The sequence below is a fragment of the Anopheles nili genome, chromosome 2, assembly GCF_943737925.1.
Source record: "Anopheles nili chromosome 2, idAnoNiliSN_F5_01, whole genome shotgun sequence".
Classification (NCBI taxonomy): Eukaryota; Metazoa; Arthropoda; class Insecta; order Diptera; family Culicidae; genus Anopheles; species Anopheles nili.
In genome coordinates this window covers 18299410-18326711 of record NC_071291.1, presented here as the reverse complement: position 1 = coordinate 18326711, position 27302 = coordinate 18299410, and the positions used below count along the sequence as shown (strand labels likewise).

Sequence of the window (27302 nt, the reverse complement as noted above, 5' to 3'; positions counted from 1 at the left end):
GAGGGCTTCTGCGAACCGGTTTTTGTTTCATTCAGCCCCCAATTCCCAAAAATTAGCCCAACCACACGTGCCGGCTTGGGATTCATTCTTAGCCCCAAAACACACCCTTCATTCGCTGATCACGAGATGGTTACTGTGGAATGTTTTGTTTGGTCGTCATTTGATTATGCTACATTTGGAACGAAAAATGGTTGCATTAAAAAATAGCCATTGTTTTCTGCTTCTGAAAATCGGTTTCCCATTTCATGCTCGTGCGGCTTCGAAACCTCGAATGTGTTGGGAAAGCCGATAGAACATTTTCCATTTTCATCGCGATCAATTTTCGTTCCACTTTCCCACAACCCGCCAGAAGCCGATGTCGGTTGCCTTTTTTTCGTTTTTTTTTGTGCTACTTCCGGCTTTTCACATGGAAAACAAAAGGATAGTGACTCCTAGGCTGGATCCTAGGCGGCTTCGCTCGTGTGTACGTGCCCGGACGATGTTCCCGGGACTAACGCAAAGTTATCGTCCAGTAGATTTTGTTAACAGCCGCTCGTTCGCTGGTTGTCCCGATGGCCTAATGGTCAAGATTGTTGTAGGGTGGTTGTGATTTTTTTTCGCCTTTTTTCATGGTGCGATTCCATCCTCGGGTCGTTTTATCTCGAGCCCTTAGGTCGATTCGGATGCGCTTGCGGGTGTGCCGCTACCAAACTGCTTTTAACTCTCCAACGCCGGACCGCGCTCAGCGCTGGGCTGCGGAAATCCATTAACGGCACTATAAATGTCGAATAGAATTAAGTTTTATGGAATCCCACGTACGGTATTGGATTAGAAGACGTCCCCGTTGCCAATTCGTGCTATGTGTTTTCTAAAAACAGTCCGAACTGGTTCTTCCTGATTTGCTTTAAAAATTCTTGAACTTAAATACATAAAAAATATACGGTTTTTAAGATTGCTGCTCTTTTTTATGCTACTAATTTGATTGCCAAAATGAATGTTTTAATTTCCACAATAAAACATCGGATAAAATGAAAAAAAGAAAACCTACTCCACCCTCAAACAAAAAGTCATTCCCATGCTTTCCGGTTGTAAATTTCTAAGTATTCGAATAAATATTTGCGAATGAAATCAATCGGCGCAATAATCAGAACATCGCCCCCTCTGGAGGAATTTCTTTAGGAAAATGAAAAGAAGCCTCACACCGAAGGCATTGATTTGATAATTAGGGACAGATTGACGACTCTTTTTCCGGTACAATGCGTCTCCACCGCCAGCACCGGATCGATCCTTTTCGACGAATATTTAATGATTTGCTCTGCCGTATCTTGTTTGAGTTGAGCCCCATCCGCCCAGCTCCCGGGCTGTATTTCCGCCTGCGGAACGATAATTAGAAATCGTTCGCGTATTTTTCATTGCCTCAAACCCCGGCAGGCTAGAAATAGACAACAATTCCGTCAAAGTAATAGCACGCTCGTCGACCGGGAAACAGATGTTTTTTGTCGCTCGGCATCGGGAAAAAAGCCCCCGGAATTCGATTCGATTTCCATCCGCGGGTCACTGAAGCCCGCGAAACGAGAATCCCACCGGGAATGTTGGGCTCGCTTTCGTACACATGATTGAACAAATTTATGTCGCCCGGTCATGCTCTACCGGGTGCCATCCCTTCCCGCTTCCTTTTGGGTGTTCTCTTGCTCTCTCAAAAACGAATCCATTGGGCGGTCGCCGATAAACGCGCGCCCGAACTGTTTTATGGTCCTTAATTATAAATTTTTAGCCATTTTCATGCCACGAAATGGGGCTTTGCCTGTACTTATTGTCCCGTTTCGAATACCCATTTGTTATGGAAGTTTTTTTTTTGCACCACGTTTGGCTTTCCTAAACGACCACATCGCGGCAACATGACGGCGGCACGCTCGGTGCAAATGGCCGGGCGGAGAGTGAAACTCCGCTCAAGTAGAAAGTTTTATTGTAAAACTTTTAAAAGGATGGATCGTTGTCTTTGGTACTTTAGTGTTGACTTCATTGTTGTGTTAGAAGCAGCGTTCGGATTTGTTGTGTCGGTGCTGTTCTCTGTTCACGAGACAAAAAATCGAATGAAAAACGCTAGAACATGCAATTTTCCCAACCATGCGACCACCGCTCCTGCGCCGATGATCATCTTTGCGCCAAGTTTCACGACTCGTTATCCTCGAGTAGCACGTGTTTCGCGTGAAGCGAGAAAAAGCCAAACTGGATGGGATTTTTATCTCTAAAAGTTTTCACTTATGGCTATAAATTGTTTTCATCCTCCATTCAAATGAGTCGTATAAATTTGTTGGAGCTGCTATTTTGCCGCACTTATTTACTCTCCGAGCATCTCGTGACTCGTAAGCTGGTTTGAAAAATGCTAGCTGCAAAAGGCTCACACCCAGCGAACTGCCAAAAATAGAAACAAACGATTTTTCCGAAAAATCAACACACCTCTTATATGACACATGGCACGTCGAAAACACCAACAGGTCCCACGCAAAAGGTTCAAGTGCTTGCTAATGGAAAAAGACTGCTTCGATTCCCTTTCCGATGGGAGACAAGCAGATACGGCGTAGCACAACCTGTCCTGTCAGCTGGACGATGCGCCCGACCCGATGGTAAAGTTTTGTCATTAAAAATTGTTTTAGAAATTATTTTTAATGCCTTGTTCCGGAAGCGTGTCAACTCTTGTTGCACAAATTGTGCCTCTTCGCGGGAGAAATTCCAGCCCGACAGTGGCGCTATCGGTTTCACTGCGACAACAAACTTCATCAGTTTCAGTGCCTCTTTGCCGTACGCTTGAAGCCCTACTGTCATTCTGCGTGGAGCATATTCCCATCGGAACTTTTTCCATCAAGGGCCTGAGCCGCGTTATAGCAGTCGAATGCAATAAAATGATTTCAACTGCCCTCTCATCAATAAAACTTGTTTGGCCTGTCCAACGACCGTGTGCATGTTTGTCGCTCGAGTTTGAAGATGTACCAGCAGCACATCCCGAAGAGGTCGCTGAATTGAGTTATTAATTGGGGTGGTTTAGTTTTAATTTGCTCCCGTTTACCCCGCCACCATTCATGCATCAATTAACGTTGTCGAGATCACGAGGCTTTCCCCTTGAACGGCAAACTACAATCTGATGTTTTTTTTCTCATTTTATCTCTCTCTCTCTCTCTCTTCCGTTGCAGATCATTGACGCCAGCTACCACAGCGGTCCATCGCTTCAAACCTCCGCCATGATAGTGCTGTGTTCGGTGCTTCTGTTATTTGTCATTTTTATTTCATCGTTACTAGTGTGGAAGTAAGTATGACCAGCGTTCGACATGGATTTTTCTTTCTTACGCATTGCATTTTCCATTGCGTTCGTGCCTTCCGGCGTGGTTGAAAACTATCGACAAAAGCTCTTTTGTGACGCGGAGACCCAATTACACAGCTACCATTAATATTGCGCCAAATGGGCGCCTGTCTTTCGCTTACTTGAACACAAGAAATAGTCATTAACAACATCCTCTGCCAAAGTCCACCGGTAGCTGGAAAAGTATCCTTGAGTTTCTTCAACCGAATCCTGTTTCGCCTTGAAAGTTTCATCCGCATCCGGTTGCGAGACAACTGGTTCCATCACTCAATCGCGTGCTTTCGAATGCCGCTCTCTTTCATGCAAAAGTTGAAAAACGAACTTCTAGTGCAATGTGCAACACATCGTGGACGGCTTGTTTGTGGGAGCGTGTTTTTCATCTCAATTCCCTTTCAACTTCAAGCTGAATACACTTCTGCGCTTCTTTCGCCTCCTTGGGCAGTGCTTCATCATCGCTAGTAGCATGCAGCCAGCCGAACTGAACGGACCACGGCAGAAGCTTCTCCTGACCCGAACCGCTGACATCCGGGCCAACGGAATAAAGAGAAGCTGTAGAAGTTTGTTGTAAATATGCTTCAATTAATTTAATTAGCTGCCCAAGAGCGAGCGGCCAAGGGTGGGTGGGGGAAAGGGGGGGGGGAGGGGTGTGGGGAAAGAAGAAGGATGGCCCGTTGTCCTCGAGCCATCCATTCCTTCCCGAACGCCCAGGAGCCAGCCAATTCACACCAGCACCGTACCGTGTCGCTGGCTTTGCTGTCCGTCTTGGCAGAGAGTGCTCCAAAAACCGGAAGCGACTCGACAATAGATGGCGCGCGCGATGCCGGAGGAAAACCGGACTTGGGGGCTGGTAAACAAAGTACAAATTATCAAAGCCCGTACCCCGAGCCATGCCAGCCAAAAGGAAGCAGAAAAGCATGGACCTCTGGAAGGGCGCATGGTGAAGCGTTAGCTTTCCGCAGGATATTATCCTTGCGCTCTCGGTTGGCGGATGCTGCTTAGCGAGGCGATCGTAAGGGCTCTCGCAACCGTCTCTGCCCGCGAAGCGACACCGGAAAGTGAGCTGAGAATGTAGATAAATTGCGTGTTTCATCCCGCTGAGCCCAAGCGAACCGGCTACGGTTCTTCGGTTTTCCAAAGGATCCCTAGCCACCAGCCGGAGCTAGCACGCGGGATTGTTTTATGATATTTATGTTGGGAAAGGTTGATTGTTTTGTTTGCATAGTGTGTAGCATAGATTTCCGCCGCCAGCGCGGTTGGCAAGCAAGTGTTGAGCGCTTCCCAGGTTCGCGCTATGGCCACCGTGGTGGGAGTTAAAAGATGAAGATAAGGAGTGCACGCTCAGGCAAGTGATTGATGGCGAAGTTACGTGATGTGGCCAAGGTTCGCGCGGCTCGCCATCCGTGTTGGTGGCAACTGTTTGCCGATCCTTGGCGCCCTTGCCCTGGTTGGCATTGGTGGAAGATAAACGTTTAGCGTCCTGCTGTTTCTGGGTACGGTCGCATGAGCTGGCACAGACGGATGGGACCGGTCGGTTAAAGCTCCGTTTTGTCAGCATTTCACTCACGACGGTGCCTTCGATCGAGCCCGGAAGTCTGCTTGCTGGCAGGGTTCATTACGGCCACGCAAATATTTAATCATCAGCTGTAGCCGGGGAAAAGTGTGTCATTAGCAGCTGGAACCACCAGGGAGCATTGGTTTGGATCGAGCAATATCTAATCAACTGCAAACAATGTCGTCTCGTGATAATGTATTTAACTTCCAAAAATGGCGTTTTCGTTCGAAAAAGAAAGCTCCATTACTCGCGAAATTCATCTGCGCTAGTTCGGCAGAAACGGTAGAAAATTAAATTAAAGCCTTTCTCAGATAAAGCAAGAATTTTCCAGCTCCTGCTACCGGGACCGTGCCGGCGAGGAGTATTATTGAGTATTATTTGCTTCTCATAAGTCTGCTTCACTGCAAAGACGCTCCACTTGTGCGAAAACGACTCAATGCCAATATTCTCATTCTTGCGAAAGTAACTTGTGCGTGTTAAAACGCTGGAAACGTTCATTTAAGCGTGCCACTGTGCGTACAATAAAAATTCCATTCCCCGTTCGGCGTGCTGTCGTTTGAAACGGAAGGCGGTTAAAAAAATCACTCCTTTGCTCTCCTTTTTTAAACATTGGGTTTCGCAACTATTCCAGCGGTTGCGAGCGGTTCGTGTGTTGCTTTTGTTTCGTCGCACCAAATGCTTCGGAAAACACTTCACCGACAAGCGACGCGTCCTGTGCGCTCCCTTTGTTGGATGTAATCAACCTGAACATTAAAGAAACGACTTGCCGTACTCGACTCGCACCGGGCAACTTCGGCCGAGTGAAAGAATGCCGCAAAATACACAAAGACCTCTCGCTAGGCGACTACGAACCGGCATATTTCGGATGCTTCCAAGGATATTGGAAACACTGATGGTGCAGCACGGCATAAGGCTGCGGCTGCCTTGTCATAGGCAGGGTCTGGGTTCTTTTCTCCACCCCTAAACATGATGCCGCTTTTCCAGAGCGATGCGGTGGTGGGTGGTTGGCAAAAAGTTTGCGCTAAAATGTTCTGCCAAACCGTATGATGGCCCACAGCAGCTACATGCGTCTGGTTCTAATTTTCTGCCGGATGCTCCGAAACCTTCTTCATACAGTGTGATAGTACCGATGTCGGCCAGCGCGTGTGTCTGTCTTGGACGCTAGTGCTGCTGCGCTCGACGGGAGGTCCTGCGCTCTATCGTTGGTTGCTTCACAAAAGCGGCAGAAGCTCTGGTTTTCGTTCTCGGGAAAATCTACCAGCTCGCTAGTAGTTCTTAGAAAACACTCACCTTGTGCACCTTCACAGCGCACATGGATCGCACCGGTTGCAGTGTGGCAAAGAAGAAACGTGATTGTTGCACCTGTGAATGGAAAACCGGAAAATGAGGTTTTGCCCAGAAGCTGGGAAACTTTTCGCCAAAAAAAGAAAAACTCAACCCAGGTGGACGTTTCATGCAGAGGCGCAAGGTGTGCACAACATTTTCCTATTATGCAATAGCGATGCTGTAAGACTTGTGTTCGAGTCTGTTTGTGTCGTGACTGGCTACAAATGTTTTCCTTTGACACGGATACGGTCAGAATGTGAATAATCTTCCGGTATCATGACGATGGAAAGCTAGTGACACAACCTATGCGATGGTGTCCTGCAAGCGATCTTCTAGAGGGTTTTTTTTTCAACCGGAAAACGTAATCCATGCATAGTCAATGCGGAAAGCTTAGAGCACCTGCTATTGATGCCTGTGAAAAGGCGATACAATGCAGTTGATTCGGTTGAAAGGAGAAACATCTAGCAATGTTTGATAGTTTAATTTTGCTGTTCAACCTTATTGTTTTCTTTTTTTCAATTTGCCGACATTGCGATCCAAAACCCACGTCAACTACGCCCTACGCGTCGTGCGTCGTCGTTGGGTGATATTTTTGGTTCAAATGTCACCTTAAAGCACCGAAGAAAGGCAATCTCCTGTGGTTTGAGTGCCGCTCGCATCTAATGCAAGAGTTAACGATTCCCCAAGGATCGGCGTAATTTCTCAACGTTCAAAGGCGCAACCAGCGCGAGAACGGGCGCGCCTAGGACACAACTGAAGGATCGTGCGGTTGGAAAATGCGTTCGCCCCTTCCACCGAGCGACAGTGACACATCACTGTTGGGCGTGGTCGTAAACGATGTACTTATCGTTCGCCGAGCTATGCACCGAGGCATTTTCCGGCGCGCGGCAAACACGACTTGTAGCAGGATGCCGACGTTATGCTGCGCTCTTTGGTGACACAGCATCCTCGGTGTCGTTGCTGGTGTGGGGCGGTAGAAATATAAAAATAAAATCCATCCACTCCGGCATGGCGAGGAGCGTTAAATTAGAAGGAAAAATACTGCAACACACACACACACACACATGCACACACACACGGTCATAGACACGCATATACTTGCCCGTTCGGTTGCTCCAACGGCGACTGGCCGCCACCACGGGAAGATCGTTAATCAATGGGCGGTGTGGTTTTTCACGGTGGCGCGTGTTCGCAAACAAGATCGCTGGCGGAAGAAAACCGTTTGAGTTCGATCCGAAACCCCCGTCGGCTTCCCTAACTCGTCCCCCCGTTTGAGGGTTTTTCCGTGGTGCGAGCAAGATGGCGCGTGAGCGTGAAAAAGGTTGCGCTTTCGCGCGTGTTCTCGTTCCCGCGCGAGCAGATCGCGGAACCCGTCGTTTTTCTTCGCTGAATTTTGCCAACATCTTCGGGAAAACACGCCCCCTTAGATGGCAGCGCGACGTCTCGCTGTCGCGGTTTCGATCGTTTAATGTACCCCACCAACGCCAGAGGTTAGGTTAGGGTTTTTGTGGTCCGAGCGGAATTTCAAACCGCACCACGCGTTTTTAGTGAGTTGTGTGGGGGCTTTACATTTTCCCTCCATTTCTCTACATCTCTCTCTCTCTCTCTCGCACACACACACACTTTTCATGGGGGAAACCAGAAGGCAGTCAACGCTGGCATTCCACGCGAGTGAAGAAATGTACTGAGTCCCGAGGAGCGAGCGCCCGCACGCGTGTGTCCGCCGCCTGGGAAGCTCCTCAATGACAAAATGAAAGATTAATGGTGTGTTTGTCTAATGCGCTAAGACACACGAAGTCCCGCCAAGGGTAGCTTTGCTAGCGCGATTGATGATGATGCTCCCATCCCCCGTCCGGATCGATCTTCGGCAAGAAGGGCGGCTAAAAAATCGATTCCACACGCTGTGGTCTGCCGAGCCAAACGAAACCGTCATTAACGCCGTTGTATCGCCATAATCGTGTGCCTTTTTTAATGGGTTTATTTTCCGCTTTAAATCAAATAAACTTTTTGTCTGCGCCGCGTGGCATACCGCACGGATGAAACTGGCGCTCGTGTCTCGTGGATGCGATCCGCCGGAGTCTGGGAGAATATTGGCTTTTAAATGCCTGTCGGCCGTGGCCGTCGTTGGAATGTGAAAAATCATTCAGTCCGTCACCACGGTGTCTCCTGTTACGGTTGGCGCACGCACGCACGCACGCACGACAGTAATCGATATGCGATCGGTCCTTCGACGGCATAAATCTTGTGCCCAGCCTACGCCCACCCCTGAAAAAGCGCTCCAGCTTTTCTTCCCGCACGCTGGAGCGGAAAGTGAGAGAATAAAAGCGTACGTCGAACGCGACGGTATCGCTTACCGATCGACGAAACGGACGCGTACCGATCGATCGACAGCTCGGTCAGTTTTCGTTAATGTGGTTTTTCACGTTCGCACCTATATCGATTACCTGACGAGGAAGTCATCGAAGGTCGGCTCGTTGCTCGTTTGCTGCACGCAATCAAACCAAACGCGTCCCGAAACGCGCGAGAACGTTAAAGTATCGCCTCGAGTTTCCGTGGTTTACGTCCCGCCGGATTTGGGCACAGCCAAGACGGTGACTCTCGTTGAGGTTGGTTTCAATTTTCGTTCGGTTTGGGGCGTACGTTTCCGTTTGCGGACCGCAACCCATCCACCGGGGCCTGAAATCGTACAAAGTCCGTCCATCGCACCGACCGTTCCGTTTAAAATTCAACCCAACGAACGGTGTCCTATCGCAAGAAGGGCGTGTTCTTAAATAATGAATGCCCTCTTCGGTGCGAGCATGTAATGGATCGTGCTGGGGCACAGCTTAGTTAATGAATAACGCAACTCGGTATTATCGTAAAGGATCAAGGGATTTGAGTTCGTTTTCATCGCCCACAAACCGTACACCATTTGTTCGGAATAAAGATCACGTGAAGGGTGAAATTTTCACACGATCAAGAAAATGGGTTTCCTGCCACTTTGCTGCCACAGCACCAGACTGTGCAGGCTCTGTCGCATCTGTCTGGCACTTGGGAGCTTTCCTTCGACTTGCGTCAAGACATGTTCACCACTCCGTGACACTATCGGACATGGCACGTTCGATTGGTCCCGCAGCGCCACACGTCATCCTTCGTTGAGTTTATTCCTCCCAAAGTCCTGGTTCCCGCGGGCCACTGGTAACGTTGGCTGGTAATCGCACCAGGATTACACCATTAGCCGTGCTTCGAAATCTGCTTCGAAATATTCCCGCATCCAGCGCATCCGTCGCCTCCCAAGAACCACTCCAAGGATCCTTGCGCATGATGGCGGTGGAATTTCCACAGAACGCTTTCGCTCCACCACACGACCGGCGAGGACACGACTGCTTCACGAAATTGGTCGAAAGTCCTTGGGCGACTGCAAACCCCGCTCTGAGCAGTCGCTATCAATGAGTGGATATTAAACGATTGTGAACGGGTTTTAAGGATTACAACCACATCCTGCCCGCTTTGCTCCGATACACCGACGATGCGGGTCTGCTGCGCGAGCACTCGATAAAGGTAATAATGGCCGCCAGCCCTTCGCATAACTCCCCGGTACGAAAAGGGCTCCCTTCGAAGATCCCTCCGACCCGGGCGGATCGAGATTAAATAGTAATAAAATATAAATGGTCTGGAAGCGAGCGCATAACGACTCCCGTCCGATTTGGCTGCTCGTTCTTGATGGGTCCGGCACTAAGTGGTGGAACATGCGTCTTGGCATGCTCACCCAGACCTGGGGTGGAGTATAATTGTAAGATACCGGCGGGACCGGACGGATCCGCCCTTCAGGCTCCCTCGCAGCTTGGGTTCTGCAGGAGATAAGAGAAAATTAATAAATGCTCAGCAATCGATTCTCAAGCTTTCCAATCATTAGAAGATTTGGCTGGAGCCCCGGACGGCTGCCAGCCAGTTTAATACATTCGCGTCGCACGTGCTCCTTCGAAGGATTGTGTTTTTTTTTTGCGATTTTCCTCCCGGTTCGTTTCTTTTCGTCTTCCTTTACTGTGGAACGTGAGGGTTCAGCGGTGGTCGTTCGCCCGTGCGGTTGGTGAATTTCACCGAAAGTGAAAGTATTTGAACAATGTTTCCTCGGGTGCTACGGCCGGGCAAGGATGCACGTCTATCGATCCGGTTCGAAGGACGAACCTGAAAGAAATCCCGGGAAAAGCACATGCATTCTTCATCGCTGCCAAGAAAGATGAATTTCTCCACACCCCCACAATAACCGGTCTTGTCCCGTGCACACCAATCTGCCGGTGAAAGGTCGGGAAAATTCTTCCGGAAAATGCAATCCGCTTTACTGTTTTTTTTCCTCCTTTGCCTTCGCCGGCGAGGCAGCGTTATTCAAATAACGAACATCGGGACCGCGTGCAAGGACGATCAGTGAACTGAAAGCAGCGTCGGTCCTTTTGCATGTTTTCCCTTCTGCGACTGGCGTTTTCCACCACGGGTCGGTGAAAGTTTGAGCCCCTTGATCCTGCCACCAGCTCCAGCCCGATCACACGGCGCTTGTGAACCAGCCAGCTAATGGTTCAAGGAATGAAATAGTTTGTGGAAAGTAGTCGCATTGACCTCGCGTTCTCCCGCGTGCGCGCGCGCGCACATTTCTCTGCTCTTGAAATGTGCTGAAAAACAGCTTGTGGCTCTAGAATGTGCACCAAAAGGTTCCCATTGCCACCCGCGCGGCACAAACTTTTCACCAGGGGATTGTTTTTCCACATACTTTCGCCGGTTGTTTGCGTGCATTGTGATGCATTCTCTTCTCTCTCTTTTTTTGCGTGCCCGAGGCTGCTCGCATTCCCGCCTTCTCGTAGACACCCTGTTTTTATCCGCTCCACTCCATTATCGATTCCACCTCTCTCGCCTTCGGAAAAACGGCACGCCAATTTTCCATACGACAGGCTCCCACCGGCGAGCACACGATTTCGATCCCTGCACGTGAGAGCTGCCACCTTTTGCTTATCAGCCCTTGCGAGAACACGAGACGACCTTCGCCGTTCGATCGTGCCCGGCGCCTTCGGGAAATGCATTGTTGTTAGAGATTATTTTGCATTGCACCGGCAGGAGATTGGAGTTCTTGAACTTCCTCGCAACCATCGGTGACGCCTGCTACCCAGCTTGGGAGCAGGGAGTGGAAAGTTTAAATTCGCCTTGGCAGCGATTTGGATTGAATTTAAATTGCACCAGGGGAGCGAACGTTTGCGTTTGCGAGCGCACATGCATGATTGGGTTTGTGATTTGATTTGGCAATCCGGTGCTCCCGGAATTACGTGTCTGTCGCGATGATCGATTTATTTGTTTTCACTTTTTTGCAGCACATACTTCACTCGTGCAAAGTTCGGATGTTGATGATGTGCGTTTTTTTTTTTTTGGTGCAAACCGTGGGTTTTTATTCCCATTTTCTATCATCTATTAACCCGTGCTGCTGCTGGCAGCTTGTAAGCCGTTTGCTGATGAATGTGCTGCCATTTATTCACCAGCATCGCTCGTCTACATCACTGGGAACCTCTTCGGTATGGCTTATCTCCTCGAACACGTTGTCGCGTGCAAGATGCTCCCGGCGTCTCGGCATGTCCTTACGCGCCGAGCCGAGACTGCCAGTTACCCTGGAGATCCTCAGCATGACAAGACGGTACCACCGGCTACTCGATGGGTGGGGTTCACGTCGGGTGTAGAGTTACAAAATCGCTACATGGACATGAACACGGCAACAACATGTCGCCCCCGGGAGGCCCGGGAACGGACGCGCCCGGGAAACCGTCTGCGAACGCAACAGACACGTGACAACCTTTGATCGAACCTGAGCAAAGCTAAGACTGATCGATTGCCGTGTCTTCTCGCGGTCCGATGTCTCCGGCTGTGCGAGCTTGTGTGAGACCTCCCGGCGTGCGTACCTACTGGCTTAGCCGTTTAATTACCACCACGCGGTCGAACCGAGCGCAGTTTGTTCGCAATGTGGCAGGTTGAGTAATGGGACTGAGACGCGCTTCCTCGTGACGACCTTTTTGCGCTGCACACGCGGCGTGTTTCGCACACAAAGCCAAACCACCCCAAGAGGCAGGACATAAGCATTGGCAAGGAGAGTAAAGCCCAGAACCAACTCTTTTTTCTCTCGCATCAAGTGTGGCCCGTTGGACCATATGGTGTGCAGTTCCTGCCACCACGTAATTGCACTCAACACGGCACGATGCAGGTCTCGGATGCAGGCTGGCCTCGCAAAAGGTGCCCACTGTCTGCGCGAACATAATCAGCATCTTCGCGGCTCGTTGGTGTGGGGTGTTTTTTTTTTGTGTTTGTTTCATAAAACTTGTGCTCTTTCGTGGCTCCTCGCGAGAACCCGAGCCACCGATAATTGAGTGCGCCTGGATGGAAAAGGCGCACCCTAAGACGATGCGGCTTAATTGAGAAATTATTTTTAATCCCCCGCGCTGCCCCCAATTTTCCGTGTGCTCGCTGGTCGCTCGCTCGCATCAGCATGCTCCCGATGACGACGCTGATGCTGCTGACGATGACGCTCGGCGCAAGACGACGGTTCGAAAGAAATTTATTGAGATATGCCGCAATTATTTGCACTCCCTTTGGTGTGTCTTGTGTGTGTGTTTTTTTCGGCTGCCGCTCACGCGATGGCTGCTGGATGGAAATTCACCAACCATCAGGCTGAGTTTTCTTGCCCGGTGTCTCCTTGCAGACGGCCGCCAACCGACGAAGGTGGCTGGGAGACAAACTCGTGAAAAATGATGATGTTGTTACGTGGAGAACTTCAATTAAAATAATTGCGGTTTTTAAATGCCATCTTTCCGATTCGGTCGCCGGTGAAACGCGAGAACCGCGAAAGCGAACAGGAAGGAAGCGAACAGGCGATATGTTGGGTCGCAAAATTTATGACAGTAGCAGCGTTGGGCCCACGGCTCGGTGTGGTATTGTTGGTTTGCACTCGCCTTTCTGCTGCACGAGACGAGCAAGCTAGTTATGCTGTGACCGTGTGCCAACATAAGTCGCTGGGTGGCAAAAATCAAGTCGTCTCGTTGTCGTCGTCGTTGTCTGGGTCGGTGAGGGGCAAAACAACCACCACAGCAGCGCTGCACGTGAAAGGGGTTGCGATAATTGCAATTATGCTGCAGTTTGTCTTGCCCTGCCCGCATCCTTGCGAATGGGTGGTTGTGGCAGGTTTCGGGAGCATTCCACCGATCCGGCCTGGTGCCGGTTGTTGCCAGTTTGTGATTTACCTTCATTATGCCGATTTGCGTACCGTGTGATTAACGCGGTCCTCACCGAACGCGCGGGAAATGAGCGCCCTTTGGTCGTGGTCGGTTTACCAGCACAGGATAATGATGATGGATTGAATGCTGGGAAAGGTGATGCGCTAAGTGAGTCATCACATTTAGCCCGTTCTCCGGTGAGTTAAAAACGCGACGAAACAGCTAGCCACCGAGTCGTCACTGCAGTCGTGTCTGCAACTCAATTATCATCTGCCGGCGTGCTCGTTTGGGAGGGAGTTGACAAGTGCGCATCTCAGTGTCCTTTTGAGCAGCCTCTCGCCGGAAATGTATGCTCAAGAGGCATACAAGCGCCATTTTCCACATGGAACACATGAAAACGATAGAAAGGGCTTGGCTTTAAATTAAAGCAAAATTCTCACAACGCTGGAACAGCACTGAGAACGGGTGCTGTTGATTTTAAAGCGTCTAAACGCATCATTTACCACCGCTTACGAGCCATTAGTTGCTTTCAATCGATTCCGGAAGCAAACTTGCGCGTCCAGGCGTACGAAAGAGTAGAAAAATGACACTCCTTTTTCGGACCATGTAGGCGAACACGCAAAGCAAACGTTCGCGCGCTGGGTTGGGTTCGCGTGTACGCGATGCAGCCTCGATGCAGCTCCATTTTTCTCATTAACTGCTCCACAGACCTACCGAGCGAAGCGCGAGCGACCAACTAACCCGCTGAACAGCGGCCCGTCCAGGGCAGGAAGGAAGTGCAAAAATTCGGCCAAAAATCGAATCGCTTCCTTCATGTGCCGCGCACGCGCTCCCACATACACACACACACACACACGCTGCGTCCCACCCACCGTGTTCCGGTGGCGAAATCTGTGTTGCCAGCTGTGGAAGGATGACCGAAAAATGGCCAGCCGTTGAGGGATGTGGCCGTGGGTTCGCGCGGAGGTAAAATTTATTATCAAAAAGGGCCATAAATTTTCCACAAAAAAAAAAAAAAAACGCGCACCTCTCTTGCGATCCGCGGCTCCATACCGGTGCATGCCTCCAATGGTCGGGAAATCCGCTTCGATCGTTCTCATCCGGCGACGCCTGGAGCCGCAGCTTCTTGGCTGTTTAGCCGTCCGTCCGTGTGTGTGTGTGTGTGTGTCGCTGTTTTTCGTATGTCTGCTTGAGGCTGTTTCGAGCAATCATGCTACACGATCGTGTGCACCAGCAGCGGGTGCATTTCGCAATAATAATGCTCATTGCCGGGACGGTAGCGATTCCCGGACAAACGTCGAAGGGTTTTGTACCGTCTTTGGGGTATTCGATTTTTCGGCTCCTTGAAGTTTTGGCGAGGCCTGTTTTGTGAGTGTTATAGGTTTTATTTTCTTCCTTTCGATTGTCCTCTTTCGAGGCATCCCTTCGCGATTATGCGCCGAATGTGGCGAGCGAGAAAGAACGAGCGTTAGCAAGCAACACGGATAGCGGCAAAAAATGAATGCTTTTCTTCGGATGCGCTTGCTGGAATGATGGTTTTTTTTTTGTTGCACTCGTTCCACTCCCCAACAGACAGATGTTTCTCTTTTCCAATCTCGCGACCACACAGCAACAGCACACAGGTTGAACCGCCGCCAGATCCCATTGGCTTACGGATGATTTAATAACCTGGACCCCGGTTCCACCCAAAACGGGGTTCGAGCGATATCGAAGCGATCGGATTTAGATGATTCTAATGAGGACGCGACCAGCTACCGGTCTTTAGCTCCGGCTGCGCTGCAACCGCGCGGAAATTCCTTTCCCGACTGGCCAGGTGGCTTTGCTCCATTCCGAAAGGCTTAAGTTCCCGTCCCCATTGCCTGTCCTGCCGGTGAATTTCAAATCACAATTCGATTGTAATTTGTTAGCGGGACCGAACGGAGACAGACAGACAACGCAAAAAACGCAACCCGCGACCGTCAGTTGGGTGACCAAATGAGCCGCCGTCGTGTCCATCATAATCGGCTTAGCTGGCGATCCTCGAGGTTCGAGCAGGAATGGAACAAACTAAATCCCTCTCCCCACCCGGATCGCTGATCGAAATCAAATCACGGGCCAAGGAAAAACCCCCAAAGAGGTGCAACGAGGACGCGAGGTTGGCATGCCGCCGTCAAGGACCCACGCGAGCGGACAGCTGTCCAATGATAAGCAACCGCGGACGCAACTCCGTGACAACCGTAAGATCTGCCGTTTAACGATGACGACAGATGGCTACGACTGAGGACGCGCGTGTGTGTGTGCTTTTTCGTTTTATTGCCCCCATCGGTGGGATGGGATTTTCTGCCGCATTAAATCAATTTTATTTCTTTTACTACTCCGCCATCCGCAACGTCGGCCGGGAAATTGACGGACGGTGAAGGCGACCGTTGAAATGGGGTAGATTTGTGTGATTTTTTTTCTCCTTTTCACCAATTTCCCCTGCTCGCATGTTGGTTGCTCGAGTTGCAATTGGTTCGGGAGAGGGTTAAATTCTACGGTGAGCGGTTGACGTTGCGCTCGAATTAGCAAACAATATTGGGATTTTCTTTGGCGTGCTTCGATGAAAAGGAGGCAGAAACAGAAACAAAAACAGGACCCCAAATCACGCGCTCATACACCAACGCGGTTGCTGACGCACGGGCCAAAGAGGATGAGCAACAGATGTTTTCGTTCCGATGGAAAATCACCTTCGCTGACCTCGCGAACCGTGTCCGTGGAACACGGTACGCACGGGCTGAACGGGAAAACAAGAACCCGGCCCATCCCCGGGGCCAGCACCGAAGCGCAGGGAATGAAAGTTCAAAGCGGGCGAAAGTTTTTCACCGAAAACCCAACCACCGAGCACAGGGGCGGGGGGGGTGAGTGAATCCGGGCTGTGGAACGAAAAAGTAAGGGAAAACCAGCCGGAAAACCTCCAACACTCAGCATTGTGGGCAGGCAGGAGCGCTGACGCAACAGAAAAGCAATCGTAAAGCTTTTTAGAGGTGCTTGGCGAACGGGAAAGCGTTTTATTCGTGAGTGTGTGTTTTTTTTTTCGTTCACTCTTCCTTTTCCCTAGCCGCTTTCTCTTCACGCAGGTTGCGGGCGGATTTTCCCCGGATCATCCCCGTCCCTTCGCGTTGTAAATACACGCAAACACGTACAGGCCCACAACAGGACCTTCGCGCTTTGTCGTTCCGCATCGTGCCGCAGAACATCGGGCTTAACCGGGGCCGGGGTTTTCTTCCGCACGACATCAATCGGGTTGATTTTTATCGAACCGAATGTGATTTGGTGAATAACTTTGGGGATTCTCTGGGGCTCCCACTCGGGATCTTGATCCGTAGTCCTTCGCTGCGCTTGCCCATCGGCCAGCGATGGTTTGGTTTTAATTTATTCTATTATTTCATCTAAGTGATAGTATTTTATCCTCTTTTCTCTTCGCTCCAAACGAAGAGGCGCATTGGTTTTTCGGAAAATGAAGTTGCTGCTGCGGGAAACGGTGCGATAAATAATCACCACCGAACGACGCCGGTGGACATGTTTATGTCCTGGGCTGGCGGTGGAACAGTCACCCCGGACGGACGGGCTCGCGTTCCCGCGATCGCTGGAAATGAAGTCATTAAAACTGGAACTGAAGTGGGGACGAGGCACACACAGTGCCGCGTTAAAGTGGTACTTTCTGGTCTTCTCTGGTCTCGTTCTGCCGCTGCCGAGGGGTTCATTCCCGCGGTCTCGCGATCGCGCCCAGCCTCGTTAAATTACCCCGGTGATATGTGGATGAGTTGGTTGTTTTCTTCAATTTTTTTCTCTTTTTCATTCGTCTGTTTTGGATTTTCTTTCCCTTTTTTTATGTGCGCACATTTATCACGCTCAAACTCCGGCCCCGAAGAGAAACCCCACGGAGCACGAACACATGCACGCTCACTCCCCGATCATCGAGCGGCATTAGGGTTTCTTCTCTCATTACGGCGATCCTTCGCGTGCTCTTTTGTTTATGGTGGCTTCACGCGCCCAGCTTCGGTGGATGTGTGCGTCAAGGGACCCTTTTCTTGTGGACTTCCGCGGCAGTTTCGAGCCCTGCACCTTTCGAGAATCTGCTTCCAATAGGAGCAGGAAGGAAATGCAGCGAATGAGGTGGTTACCTCACACAGATAACTGTCATCGTATATTTTTTCTTCATCTTTGCTCCATTACCCCTTTTTATCCCTTTGATACGGCGGTCCCAAAGCTGCCCTCGGTGGACACTGGTCAGCGTGAGCGGGGACTGGAATGGGATTGCACGTTTCTAGATCATCAAAGCTAATACTCATTCTGAAGCATCATTAACAACATGATCACACACCGACACTCCATCTCTCTCTCTCTCTCTCAGCTGCTCCCTCTCGTATTTGCGATGGCGAAAGGATTGCTGGTTCCCTCTTGATGGTTCATTTCGTGCCCAGTTGGAGGGCCGAGAGCAAAGCCAAAAAAAAGGGAAATTCGAGAAAAAAAAACCCATCATCTCCCGCTAACACTGCCTAACAAAAACCAACTCGCTCGATCCTCTTCCTGCCCGACCAAACTGGACAAGACGATGATCATTTCGGGCGGCACCTTGTTGAAGGGGGTTTATTCGTTTATTTTTTTTCTCTCCCCTCTTGTCGACCATACTCTGGCCTGGTCACGAAGCCAGCCCGCGAAAGAAGGTGCGTTAATCGAAAAATCCCCCCCGAGAGCCCAATCAAGGCCGAAATGAGGCTCATTAAAACATAGAAAGATGCTTCGACCCGTGTAACCGCGGCCATGGCATGGTTTGGGGCTCGGGAATGGGACGGAGCGATGGTGAAAAAGCGTCCGAGGTAGAGAGTGAGAGAGAAAATGAAAAACAATGTTTTTTGAAATTTTTGAAACTACTAAACCCGATCGCTAACCGTTAGGTTCCAATCAGCTATCGGGACACGGGTCGAGGTTGATGAGATGACGTTAAGCATCCCCCGGGGCGGCACCCCATTCGAGGGCGACGAGAACCGTCACCAGAGCCATCGATTAGGGCTTGTTCGCTTCATGGCTTAGAATTAGTACTTACCATCTTCCTGCAAAACGTTCCCAACTCCATACGAAAGAGTGAGAGAGAGAGAGAGAGAAAGAACGATGGAGCCACCCAATGTTGCAGCATACATTCCCAACATGTTCATCAGATCCACCGATCATCTCCACTCCCATCGTGACTTTAACCTTCGCGGCAGGTTTCGAGCGCGAGCGAAAAGAATCAAAATTGCCATCGGCGGTCGGGCTGTTTTTTGTCATTCATTGTTCGCTTATTGCTTTTTAATAAGCCTCCCAAACCCGGCTGGAAGAGCGGCCGGGTGGGATGAAACAGCGTCCACAATCGTCCGCGTCTGCACGGATGAAGCGAAGGAAGCGAACTTTGGCTCAATTAAGTAATTAAGATAGACAGTGCGTAACGCCCGGAGCGCCTCGGCATGCCATTGGAAGCCCGTTCGTGGGGACCGCGTGTGGGTGGCCAAGATGACAGAACCGTGACGTTGACGAGTGATGTAGTGGGTGGGTGGGTGGGTGGATAAGTCGAGAGTTTGGTCCCCGGGACGCGGAGCCATCCATCCGGAGGCGGTACCGATCAGTCTCGGTTCGTTAAACGGCTGAACGGGGAACCGTCCGAGTGGGAATCCGGAACGTGTTCTCAAGAAGCTGGCCGTGGACAAATTCGCCTTTACGGGTGTGGATGAGGGCCTGTTTTTTTTTTTTTATTTTTTGCTGCGCGTTATTGACAGCTGCACTTTTCGCCTTGCTGCTTGAAGACCTACGCCAACCTCACACGAAAACGATTGAATTGTTTGCGGAGTTGAGGTTTATGGCTTGTTTTTTTTTTTTTCAATTTTATTTCTCATCCCAAAACCCACAGACTTGTTCGCAACCCCCGGCACACATGCGCTCACGTCCGAGGACGAACGACGCGCGTGTGTGAATTGCAACGAACGGAAGCGCGAGCGAGAGCGAAAATATCGCTTAATTTATTCCCCAAAACCCGGCGGTCAGAATTATTATTGCCCGCGCACTAGCGAACGGTTGGCAAATAGTTTTGGGTCACGGAGCTGTTTATGCAAATTTGGCATTCCCGCAATCGGGTCACATCTGCGCCAGCCGGAGGGAATTCAATTTGCCCGCTTGCCAAGACGCTCAAATTATTGTTCCGCCTCGATCCTGCGCCCGGCATCCGGTTCTAGCGTTTTTGAATAAATCCTATTTTCGTCTGCGTTCGTTTCCTCCCAGGGGGCGGAACGTTTCTGGGCCGTGGCTTTCGGCGGGTCCTCTGGGGGGTGCGCGTGTTTGTTGGCGAAATTCGTTATTGCTTTTTATCGGGTATCGGGTTCGCCAAAGACCCGGCCCGAAACGTGACAATATTTCAATCATGACGCCGCACGGACGCGTCGTGCTCTGGTCGCGCAATTACTGAGCATTATTGTTCGGACAGCTGTTCGGGAAAATCCGACGAGCACAAGCAAAAGCAAAAAAGAATACAGCATGAAATAAATAGACACAGTGGATAGTTTTAATAGCATTAAAGGCGCAGTTCCGCAGGGTGTGTATCGCTGTTCGGGGTGAATTAAACTCGACTCCGTATCTGGCCTTGCTTCTTCGTCATTTGACGCCGTTGACGACGCGATTGGTAATCCATTTTGTTGCCACCATTTTGCAACGCCAAACACGATGCAATTTTTTTGCGAGTGTATTTTTTATCACCAACACTGACTGCTAGGGCTTTTCTTTTGCCACCTGGAAACGATCACCAATGGCCTGGCAATCCCTTAAGCAAGGGTGGCTGGTTTCTGAAGCTCCTTTCCAGCGGTGGTGCTTTGGATGGTGGCCAAAGGAATCGGTCTAACGCGCGTGCAGCATCATCGCACGTCGTCCGTGTGACCACAACGAAGCCAGATGATGCCAATGATGTCCACCACCACCCCACACTGGCCAGCGTCATTAGCATATTTATGATAATGAGATTATTATGCTTATTATTCTGTGAGAACGGTCGCGCGTGCGTTGCCTCGGTTGCTCTCGTGTGGCATGTTTCTGTTGTCGCACGTATGGTGCCGTCTTCCTCGCGAAGGCTCGCAAGCACATTTTACTTTACATTTTAATGCCCGTTGTGGGCCTGCAGATGGTTCGCGATGATGCTCGTGGTCCAATCGCCCATTCCCGTGCCCGATCGGTTGCGGTTACCATGGCCTGCTTGTGCTCGCTTCCATCCGGTTTGTGCGATTTCTCCACCAATCGCCAGCACTTCTGGAGCTCGCTTTTGATGGTTGACATATTTTTTTGTTGCTCCCTAGCTCTAGCTCAAGCTCAAAAGGGCTCCCACGTGGTACGTCATTTCCGCTCACTTGATCACTTGGCAGAACGGCATTGCGTTTTTTTTTTTGGCCCTGGCGATGCGAGCACTCGCGACATCCATTTCGCGAATTCCCATGCCGGTCCCGTGAGTCACGGTGCTCGAGCGTCCTTTTCGAGGTGATGTACGAGTTTAATTTTCGTCTCGGAAAGTTCACCGGCATCACCGGACCGGCGCACCCGATCTCGCACTCAACCGTGTGGTGCGGTTTAAGCGCAGTAAAGCAAAGATTTGACTTTTCAGCTCGCGCGGGTGACACACACAAAAAAAACTCGAAAGAAAAACTAAAACACCTTCTGACAATGGACAAGACAAACAGAGACCCACCGGCGAGAATGACGTCCGGGTGGACGAAATAAAATGACCACCGGGTGGGAGAGGGATTTGTGCCACGTGGTTGAGGGTGAAAATAGGGGAGCCACAGGAGAGAAAAAAAAAGGCAGTCGAGAAAATTTATTGCAATTTTATTCCACCATTCTCAGCCACATCCGTTGCGCGAACTCGACCGAGGTGCGCTCGCCCCGTGTATGTGTGTGAGTCTGTTTCCGGAGGGAATTGGCTCATTTTTCGCTGATGCTGTCCGCGTGAAGTGAAATTAAGAAGATTACAAAATGAAGCAAAGTAAAAAAAAACGTACTAAGTAAGCTCAACCGCCACCACTGCGACGACAACGATGGTTTGGGCTCGAGTTTTTTTTTCTTTTATCGCTTGGCATTTCGTCCTGTGACGCCAGCGGGAAGCGAAAGCAAAAGTAAAATAAGGCAAAATTAACTGGTCCCGCTTGCACGTTTATCATCATCAAGCGAAACGGCCATCACCGCCACCTCGAAGGCGAAGGTTTCTTCCGCGGAGGCAAAGATTCTAATCTTGGTGACGCACGGGAAAGACTGAAGGATGTCCTGGCAAAACACAAAAAAACGAATAACCCAAAAGGGTGTAAGATAACTCCCGCTGTCCAGTCGCGCTTTGTTAATTCGCCAGTTTTGACCGTGTCCTTTTGTCGACACGCACCTCTCGCGCAAGATGGCCATTATTTGTGCGATCAAAAACGGGCAAGCGATCGCAGGCCCTTTGTTTTGCTCAACGCCGCACCAACGGGCTCGTGGTGTGGTGGTGTCCTGCCGAGCCGTAAACAGTTGCATCCAAAAATAAAACCCCCACCATGTCACGGGTTCATGCGGAGCGAATGATGTTTCTTCGAACAAGTAAAAACAAAAACCCCAACCGCGCCCGTGAAGTAAACAGTTACTGCTACCCTTTGCGTGGAGGTTTTGGCACCGGAAAACGAGAAAACCAAGATCGTCCCCCGAGAGTTCCGCGAGGGAACGTGCCGACGCGGGTGTTTCAGATATTGCCGACCAAACCGAGGGTGTTTGTTTACATCTCTTCGCCTGAGCTGCAGTCTCTGCAGCAACAAACAGCGGTGAAATCCACTCCGCAACGACGTTTTTAGACCTCAACTCGGTCAGCTTCGTGTGTGAGCGCAAACTTTCAACCGCCGCCTGGACCGCAAACATAATCTTCACCGTCAGGGCCAAACAGACCCACGGATCGGCGCGGAAGGAGGCTTTCATCGGGCTTCAAGCCCGAGCTGCCGACTTCGAAGGGCGCCATTGTTGCCCTCGCTGTGTGCAAACGTGCGATATTGCATTCTTGCAACTCGATCACTCCGTAACTGGACGACTGCCAAAGGCTCGCGATCATAATCGGCCGGAGGATGAACCGCAGTCGACTGCTTTCAGTGTCCAACGGCACCTCAACCACAGAAGAGCGCTCGTGAAAGATCGATTATTTTGCAATCCATCGGCGCACCTTTCGCGTTATTGTTGTTGTTTTTTTTTTTCGTTGCTTGGCTCAAGCCGCTCGAGCTCCAAAAGGAAGAAACGGAGTAATCGTTCGCGATCTCTCGAACCCACCGCTTTTGCCCGCCAGCCAGCCAGCCAGCCTGTGAGAATGTTCTGTTCGGGATTGGAGCGCGGTAATTTAGCGCAGGTCACGCGAGTTACGAGCAAATGTCTTCATCACGATCCTCGAGGAGGCGAAGAGAGAAGCAAAAAAAAAAAAAAGAGGCGAACAACCACGACACGCCAACGGATGATGGGTTCGAAAGGCGGCATGCCAGGGGCGCATTAAAAGGGCAGACAAATTTTTAGCTCAAAAAAGGCGCCCCCGGCTTTGCGATGGGAGAAGCACGCGGTGGCGTGATTGGCCGGACCTCCTTGATTGCCATCGTCGGCAAACCGATGATGGGTCCTGCGTGCGGTCTCAACCAAATCGGTGCTTATGAGAGAGCGACCGAGCGACGCATAAAAATATGCTGCGCTTGTTCATTGTTCACGTGGCTCGGCGTGGAGCTGTTATCGCACGACCGCACCGACCTGAAACAATGCGATTTCAACTCCGTTAGACGCCATCGACGTCTTCAATGTGGTGCCCGTGGGGAGGGGAAATAAAAATGGCGATAAATCGAGGCGGCTCTTTTTGTTTTCGGAAGGTCGAAATTTGCCCAAGCTATTTTTTGTTGCTCGCGCGTGCGTGCCTTTTCTGCAATTTAACGCTCCTGTTGTGAAGTTGTTTCGCTAGGACTTTGGTGCAAAAACTTTCACTGGGGTAACAAACAAACACACACACACACACGCGTGCATGCTGCTCGAAATTGCCACCAAAAGCACCGCGCGGTTTTTCCACCCCTAGTATGCGGGAAACTATTTCATTAAACATTCGCGCACGGAAAACCACGGCGCCCGACCGGCGTTACGCCGGCAAACTTGGCGTACTTTTAACGGAAGAAACTTTTGCTGCCAAAATTACTTCACGCCCTCGCTGTCTCGCACACTCATTCTATCTCTCTCTCTCGCTCGCTCGCGTGCTTTCCACGGGGAAAATGGAGCCGCAGTGTGGTCGAGGGAACCACCCGGTGGAATGCTTCCCTCGAAAACGGCTACAAAAGTGCACTAAATTGCAAACATTAGCTTTTGCGGTGGCGTATCGGTGGAAATTGGCCCTGTCCGCGGGCCGGATCACCGGTGTATCGGTGTGCCCCACAAACAGCAAAACAATCCGACCGAAGGAGCCACCGTTTGGGGCGTAATGAAAAATCAACACCACGTACGAGCACTGTGGGGCGGGTGGGCATTTTTCTTCCTGAGCGATGTGAACCAAGCCCTTCCGTCGTCGGTCGCAAAGAAGGAAACTTTTCCACTTCCAGGTTTTCCAGGAGGAGTGAAAATGCCAAAAAGATCGTGGCACTAGTTGGGCTTGGGAAGGAGCATAAAAATCTGCTCCCCAATATTCCTCCGGTGTCGTTGCGCGGCTAAAAAACCAAGCTGCCAAAGTTTTGCTCCCCACGGAAAGGGTTGCGAGTTCTCGCATGTGTGTGTATGTTGGATGACAGCGCAATGGAGGGTGTGCACATAGGTGCACCCAAACCAATCCCGGTTATACTGGGGGGGGGGCGGGAAAACACCACAAACGGCACAAAACTGCGCAAAACAAAACGGTCGAATGGTGGAGGAAATTAAAACAACCGGGGAAAAAAAGCGAGAAAAAAACAAGCTTTCTCCCAAACACATCCTCCTTGGCATTCTCTATCGTTCTCTTTTCCTCCGTCTCTCTATCTCTCTCACTCTCTCACTCTCTCTCGCTATCTCAGGCTACTTACCGCTAACGATCTGCCATAGGAAAGGCAGCCGGAATGCACCCGTTAAAATAATTAAAAGTAAAACTAACTAGTAAAACTGCAATAAATTTGAAATTAAGCAGCATTTTCCTATCCCACCCGTTCGCGCGATGGCCACCGGCCGGTGGGAAGGCTTGCGAACGTGAAAACCCCCCCAAAAAAAAAAAGAAACAGTAAAATCGCACCCTGAGAATTCCGTGGAAAAAGTTCGTTGGCCGGGTTGGAAGGATTCTCGCTACTGCAACTGCTGCCATAGTGATAATTTAGGTGCCATTCATTTGAATGCCCTTCGGAGCTGCACCGCTGGACGCTGCAGTGAAAATTAGCAATCTCTTCCTGCTCATTAAATAGAAAGCACTAATTTAGCAGATTGTGTCACACGGATTCCGCTGCAGATGCTTAGAGATTATGTGTATTTTCTGTCCCTCTCTCACTCTCACTCACATAAGCTAGCATCAAACAAATTGCTACGCGCATGGCCTCGTTTTTTCAAAACTATGTCACCTATGAGCGAGAAATGTTTCCAATTTCCATTGCACACACCGCTCGAAGAGCCCACACAGCAGTACAAGTGTACGGTGGATCTCACCGGATGGATGCCGGATGATTTTTAGCTAGCTTATATACCACAAGTGCTGCCAGCTCAGGTCTCGGTTTCCACCAACAATCCCAGGAAGCAACCGAGCGCGTGACGAGCTCCTCCGAGGGTTAGTAATTAAATTTAATTAAAAACAGTGAAAGCGATACCCTCTTCATCCCGTTTCTGGCGAATGCGCTGCACGGCGACGGAATGCACCGAGTGGGGCGTTCGGTTTTGTCCTCACAGGCGAAAGGCGGAAGTGCACTACGATGTTTGCAAGGTAGCGTTGCTGTTGCTATCTAGCGGAGATAAAGCTGGCTGGCAACAACCGAGAGATCGCGCCGAAGATGGTGCTGCCTTGCGCTGTGTCTTTAGCAGGTTGCTTTCGTTTGATCACGGTCGGGTTGGTATGAGCAGGCACTACGGTAGGATGTCTTCTGATCCGAGTGGCTCGAAGAGCGAAAAGGGCCCTTCAAGCGTCCCTGTGTCCTGTGAAGCCACTTAACGGTAAAAGGACTCTCTCTCACACATGCGTTGGGCTTGTGGGGCAAAAACCTCGATGTAACGCTTCAAAAGAATCCATCAGAGACGATGGAAAAAGCTCGCTTCCAGCCGGGATTTCTACGGCAACGCTCAGTCATCGCTGGCATTGTTTAGACAACCGGCACACGGTTGGCGGCAAGCATCAACCATTAAACGTGCGCTTTCCCTCTCTCTCTCTCAAGGGTTGGCTTTTGATGCGCGTATGTGTGTATGTGTGCCGGTGTGTGTGTCTCGACCGCGCCATTTGCGGTAAATCCGATCAAAAAGCAATAACATTCTCGAGCGTATCAACGCGAACCGCAGCACCAGCGCCCGCAATCAGTATGCAAACGGTGAATTCCGTCTCATTCGCACGCCAGGATCGCCCGACCGCGTGGCCTGGGAACGAGGACATGTTGCGAAAATACCATGCACCATGCTGGCCCGCCTTGGCCGGGCGAAAAGCGAAAGTGGTGACTTTCGAGCCGGTTCCTTCACCTTGTTCGGCGCCTTCAATTTGTTGCCTGCGATGCGATTGTTTTTTCAAAGTCCCAAGGGCCCGCACGCTCCGGCAAGATTTGATCCTAACAAAACACACTCCCTCAAATTGATCCCAAATCTCGGCACTTCTCGGAGAGTTTTTTTTTTCTTGATTCTCGTTCCCATCTTTCCTCTGCCAGGCTCGGTAAGTTCTTCTCTAGGGTGCTGCCTGTGGCAGGATCTCCGCTCGTCATTCGATGCCACGCTCGAAAAGAATAAAAAAATGAAAACTCATCCACTGATACGAAGATGCTGGTGTATTAGATTCAAATTGCTGATAAATCAAGTTTGTACCTCCGTTATCCTTTCGGTCGAATCTCGTAGCGCTCTCTGTTCCGTGAATCGTTGTCCCTCGCTTCCCATTCTCGGTCCTTCCGTTGCGTCGTACCAAATCGAACCGATTTCTTTTCACCGCTACTCCATCCGCGCTCCGTGTGATGATTATGATTGTTTTCAGCCTTTATGCGAGTGTGTTTTTACTGCTCCGAAGCTTTCATCAACCACCGGTTTCAAGCCCGTTGTTTGGTACCCAATTTTTGTTATTGTTTTCGTACAAAAGAGCAGCGCCGGAATTGGCTGCGATCCGGCACCGGTGGGGGTGTTCCTTTTTTATTATCCTATTTTTGTTGTTGTTGTATCTGTTCCCGCGTTTTCCCAAACAATCCACACTTGACCTTCCAAAAGTCGAGACCTTTCCAGGGAGGCTTCGAGGGAAAAAGGACAACGATTAAAGCCAGCAAGCGAATCGACGCCACTCGCATGCCCCGGGGCCGTGCTGCTGCACGCTTAATTGCAGCATAAATCGTTCCGAACCGAAACGCCGATCGATTGTTTCCGAATCGATTCTCTCCGTTCGCGGGCTGGTGCTTCAGGCGGCGATTTGTTAATCCCCATTCCTTCTCGGTTCGTTCTTGTACGGTTTTCGAGTGAGCAACGCCAGCCAGCGTGGTGTTTATGTAATGCCGCTTATTTACAGCTTATCACCGGTTCTTCGTACCGAAGCGTGTTCCTTTCCACTCGATGGTCGGTTCGAGGAATGGTTTCAAACTTGCCTCGATTTCCCGATGGAGCGTGCTCTCGGGCGGATATTTTTTTGTTGCCTTCAGTTCCCTATTCGGAACTGTCAACGCTTTAAGTGTTGATTAGGAGGATTTTA

The 27302-nt window shown here is 50.4% G+C and overlaps 1 protein-coding gene across 1 annotated transcript in view; it reads left to right on the top strand.

The window, feature by feature from the left end:
* LOC128731543 (dual specificity protein kinase splA) overlaps positions 1-27302 on the top strand; it is a 75986-nt gene that overhangs the window by 2336 nt on the left and 46348 nt on the right. Inside the window, exon 2 of the mRNA XM_053824668.1 lies at positions 3171-3283. Coding sequence (XP_053680643.1) covers positions 3171-3283 — 113 coding nt within the window. The remainder of the gene's footprint in view (positions 1-3170; positions 3284-27302) is intronic.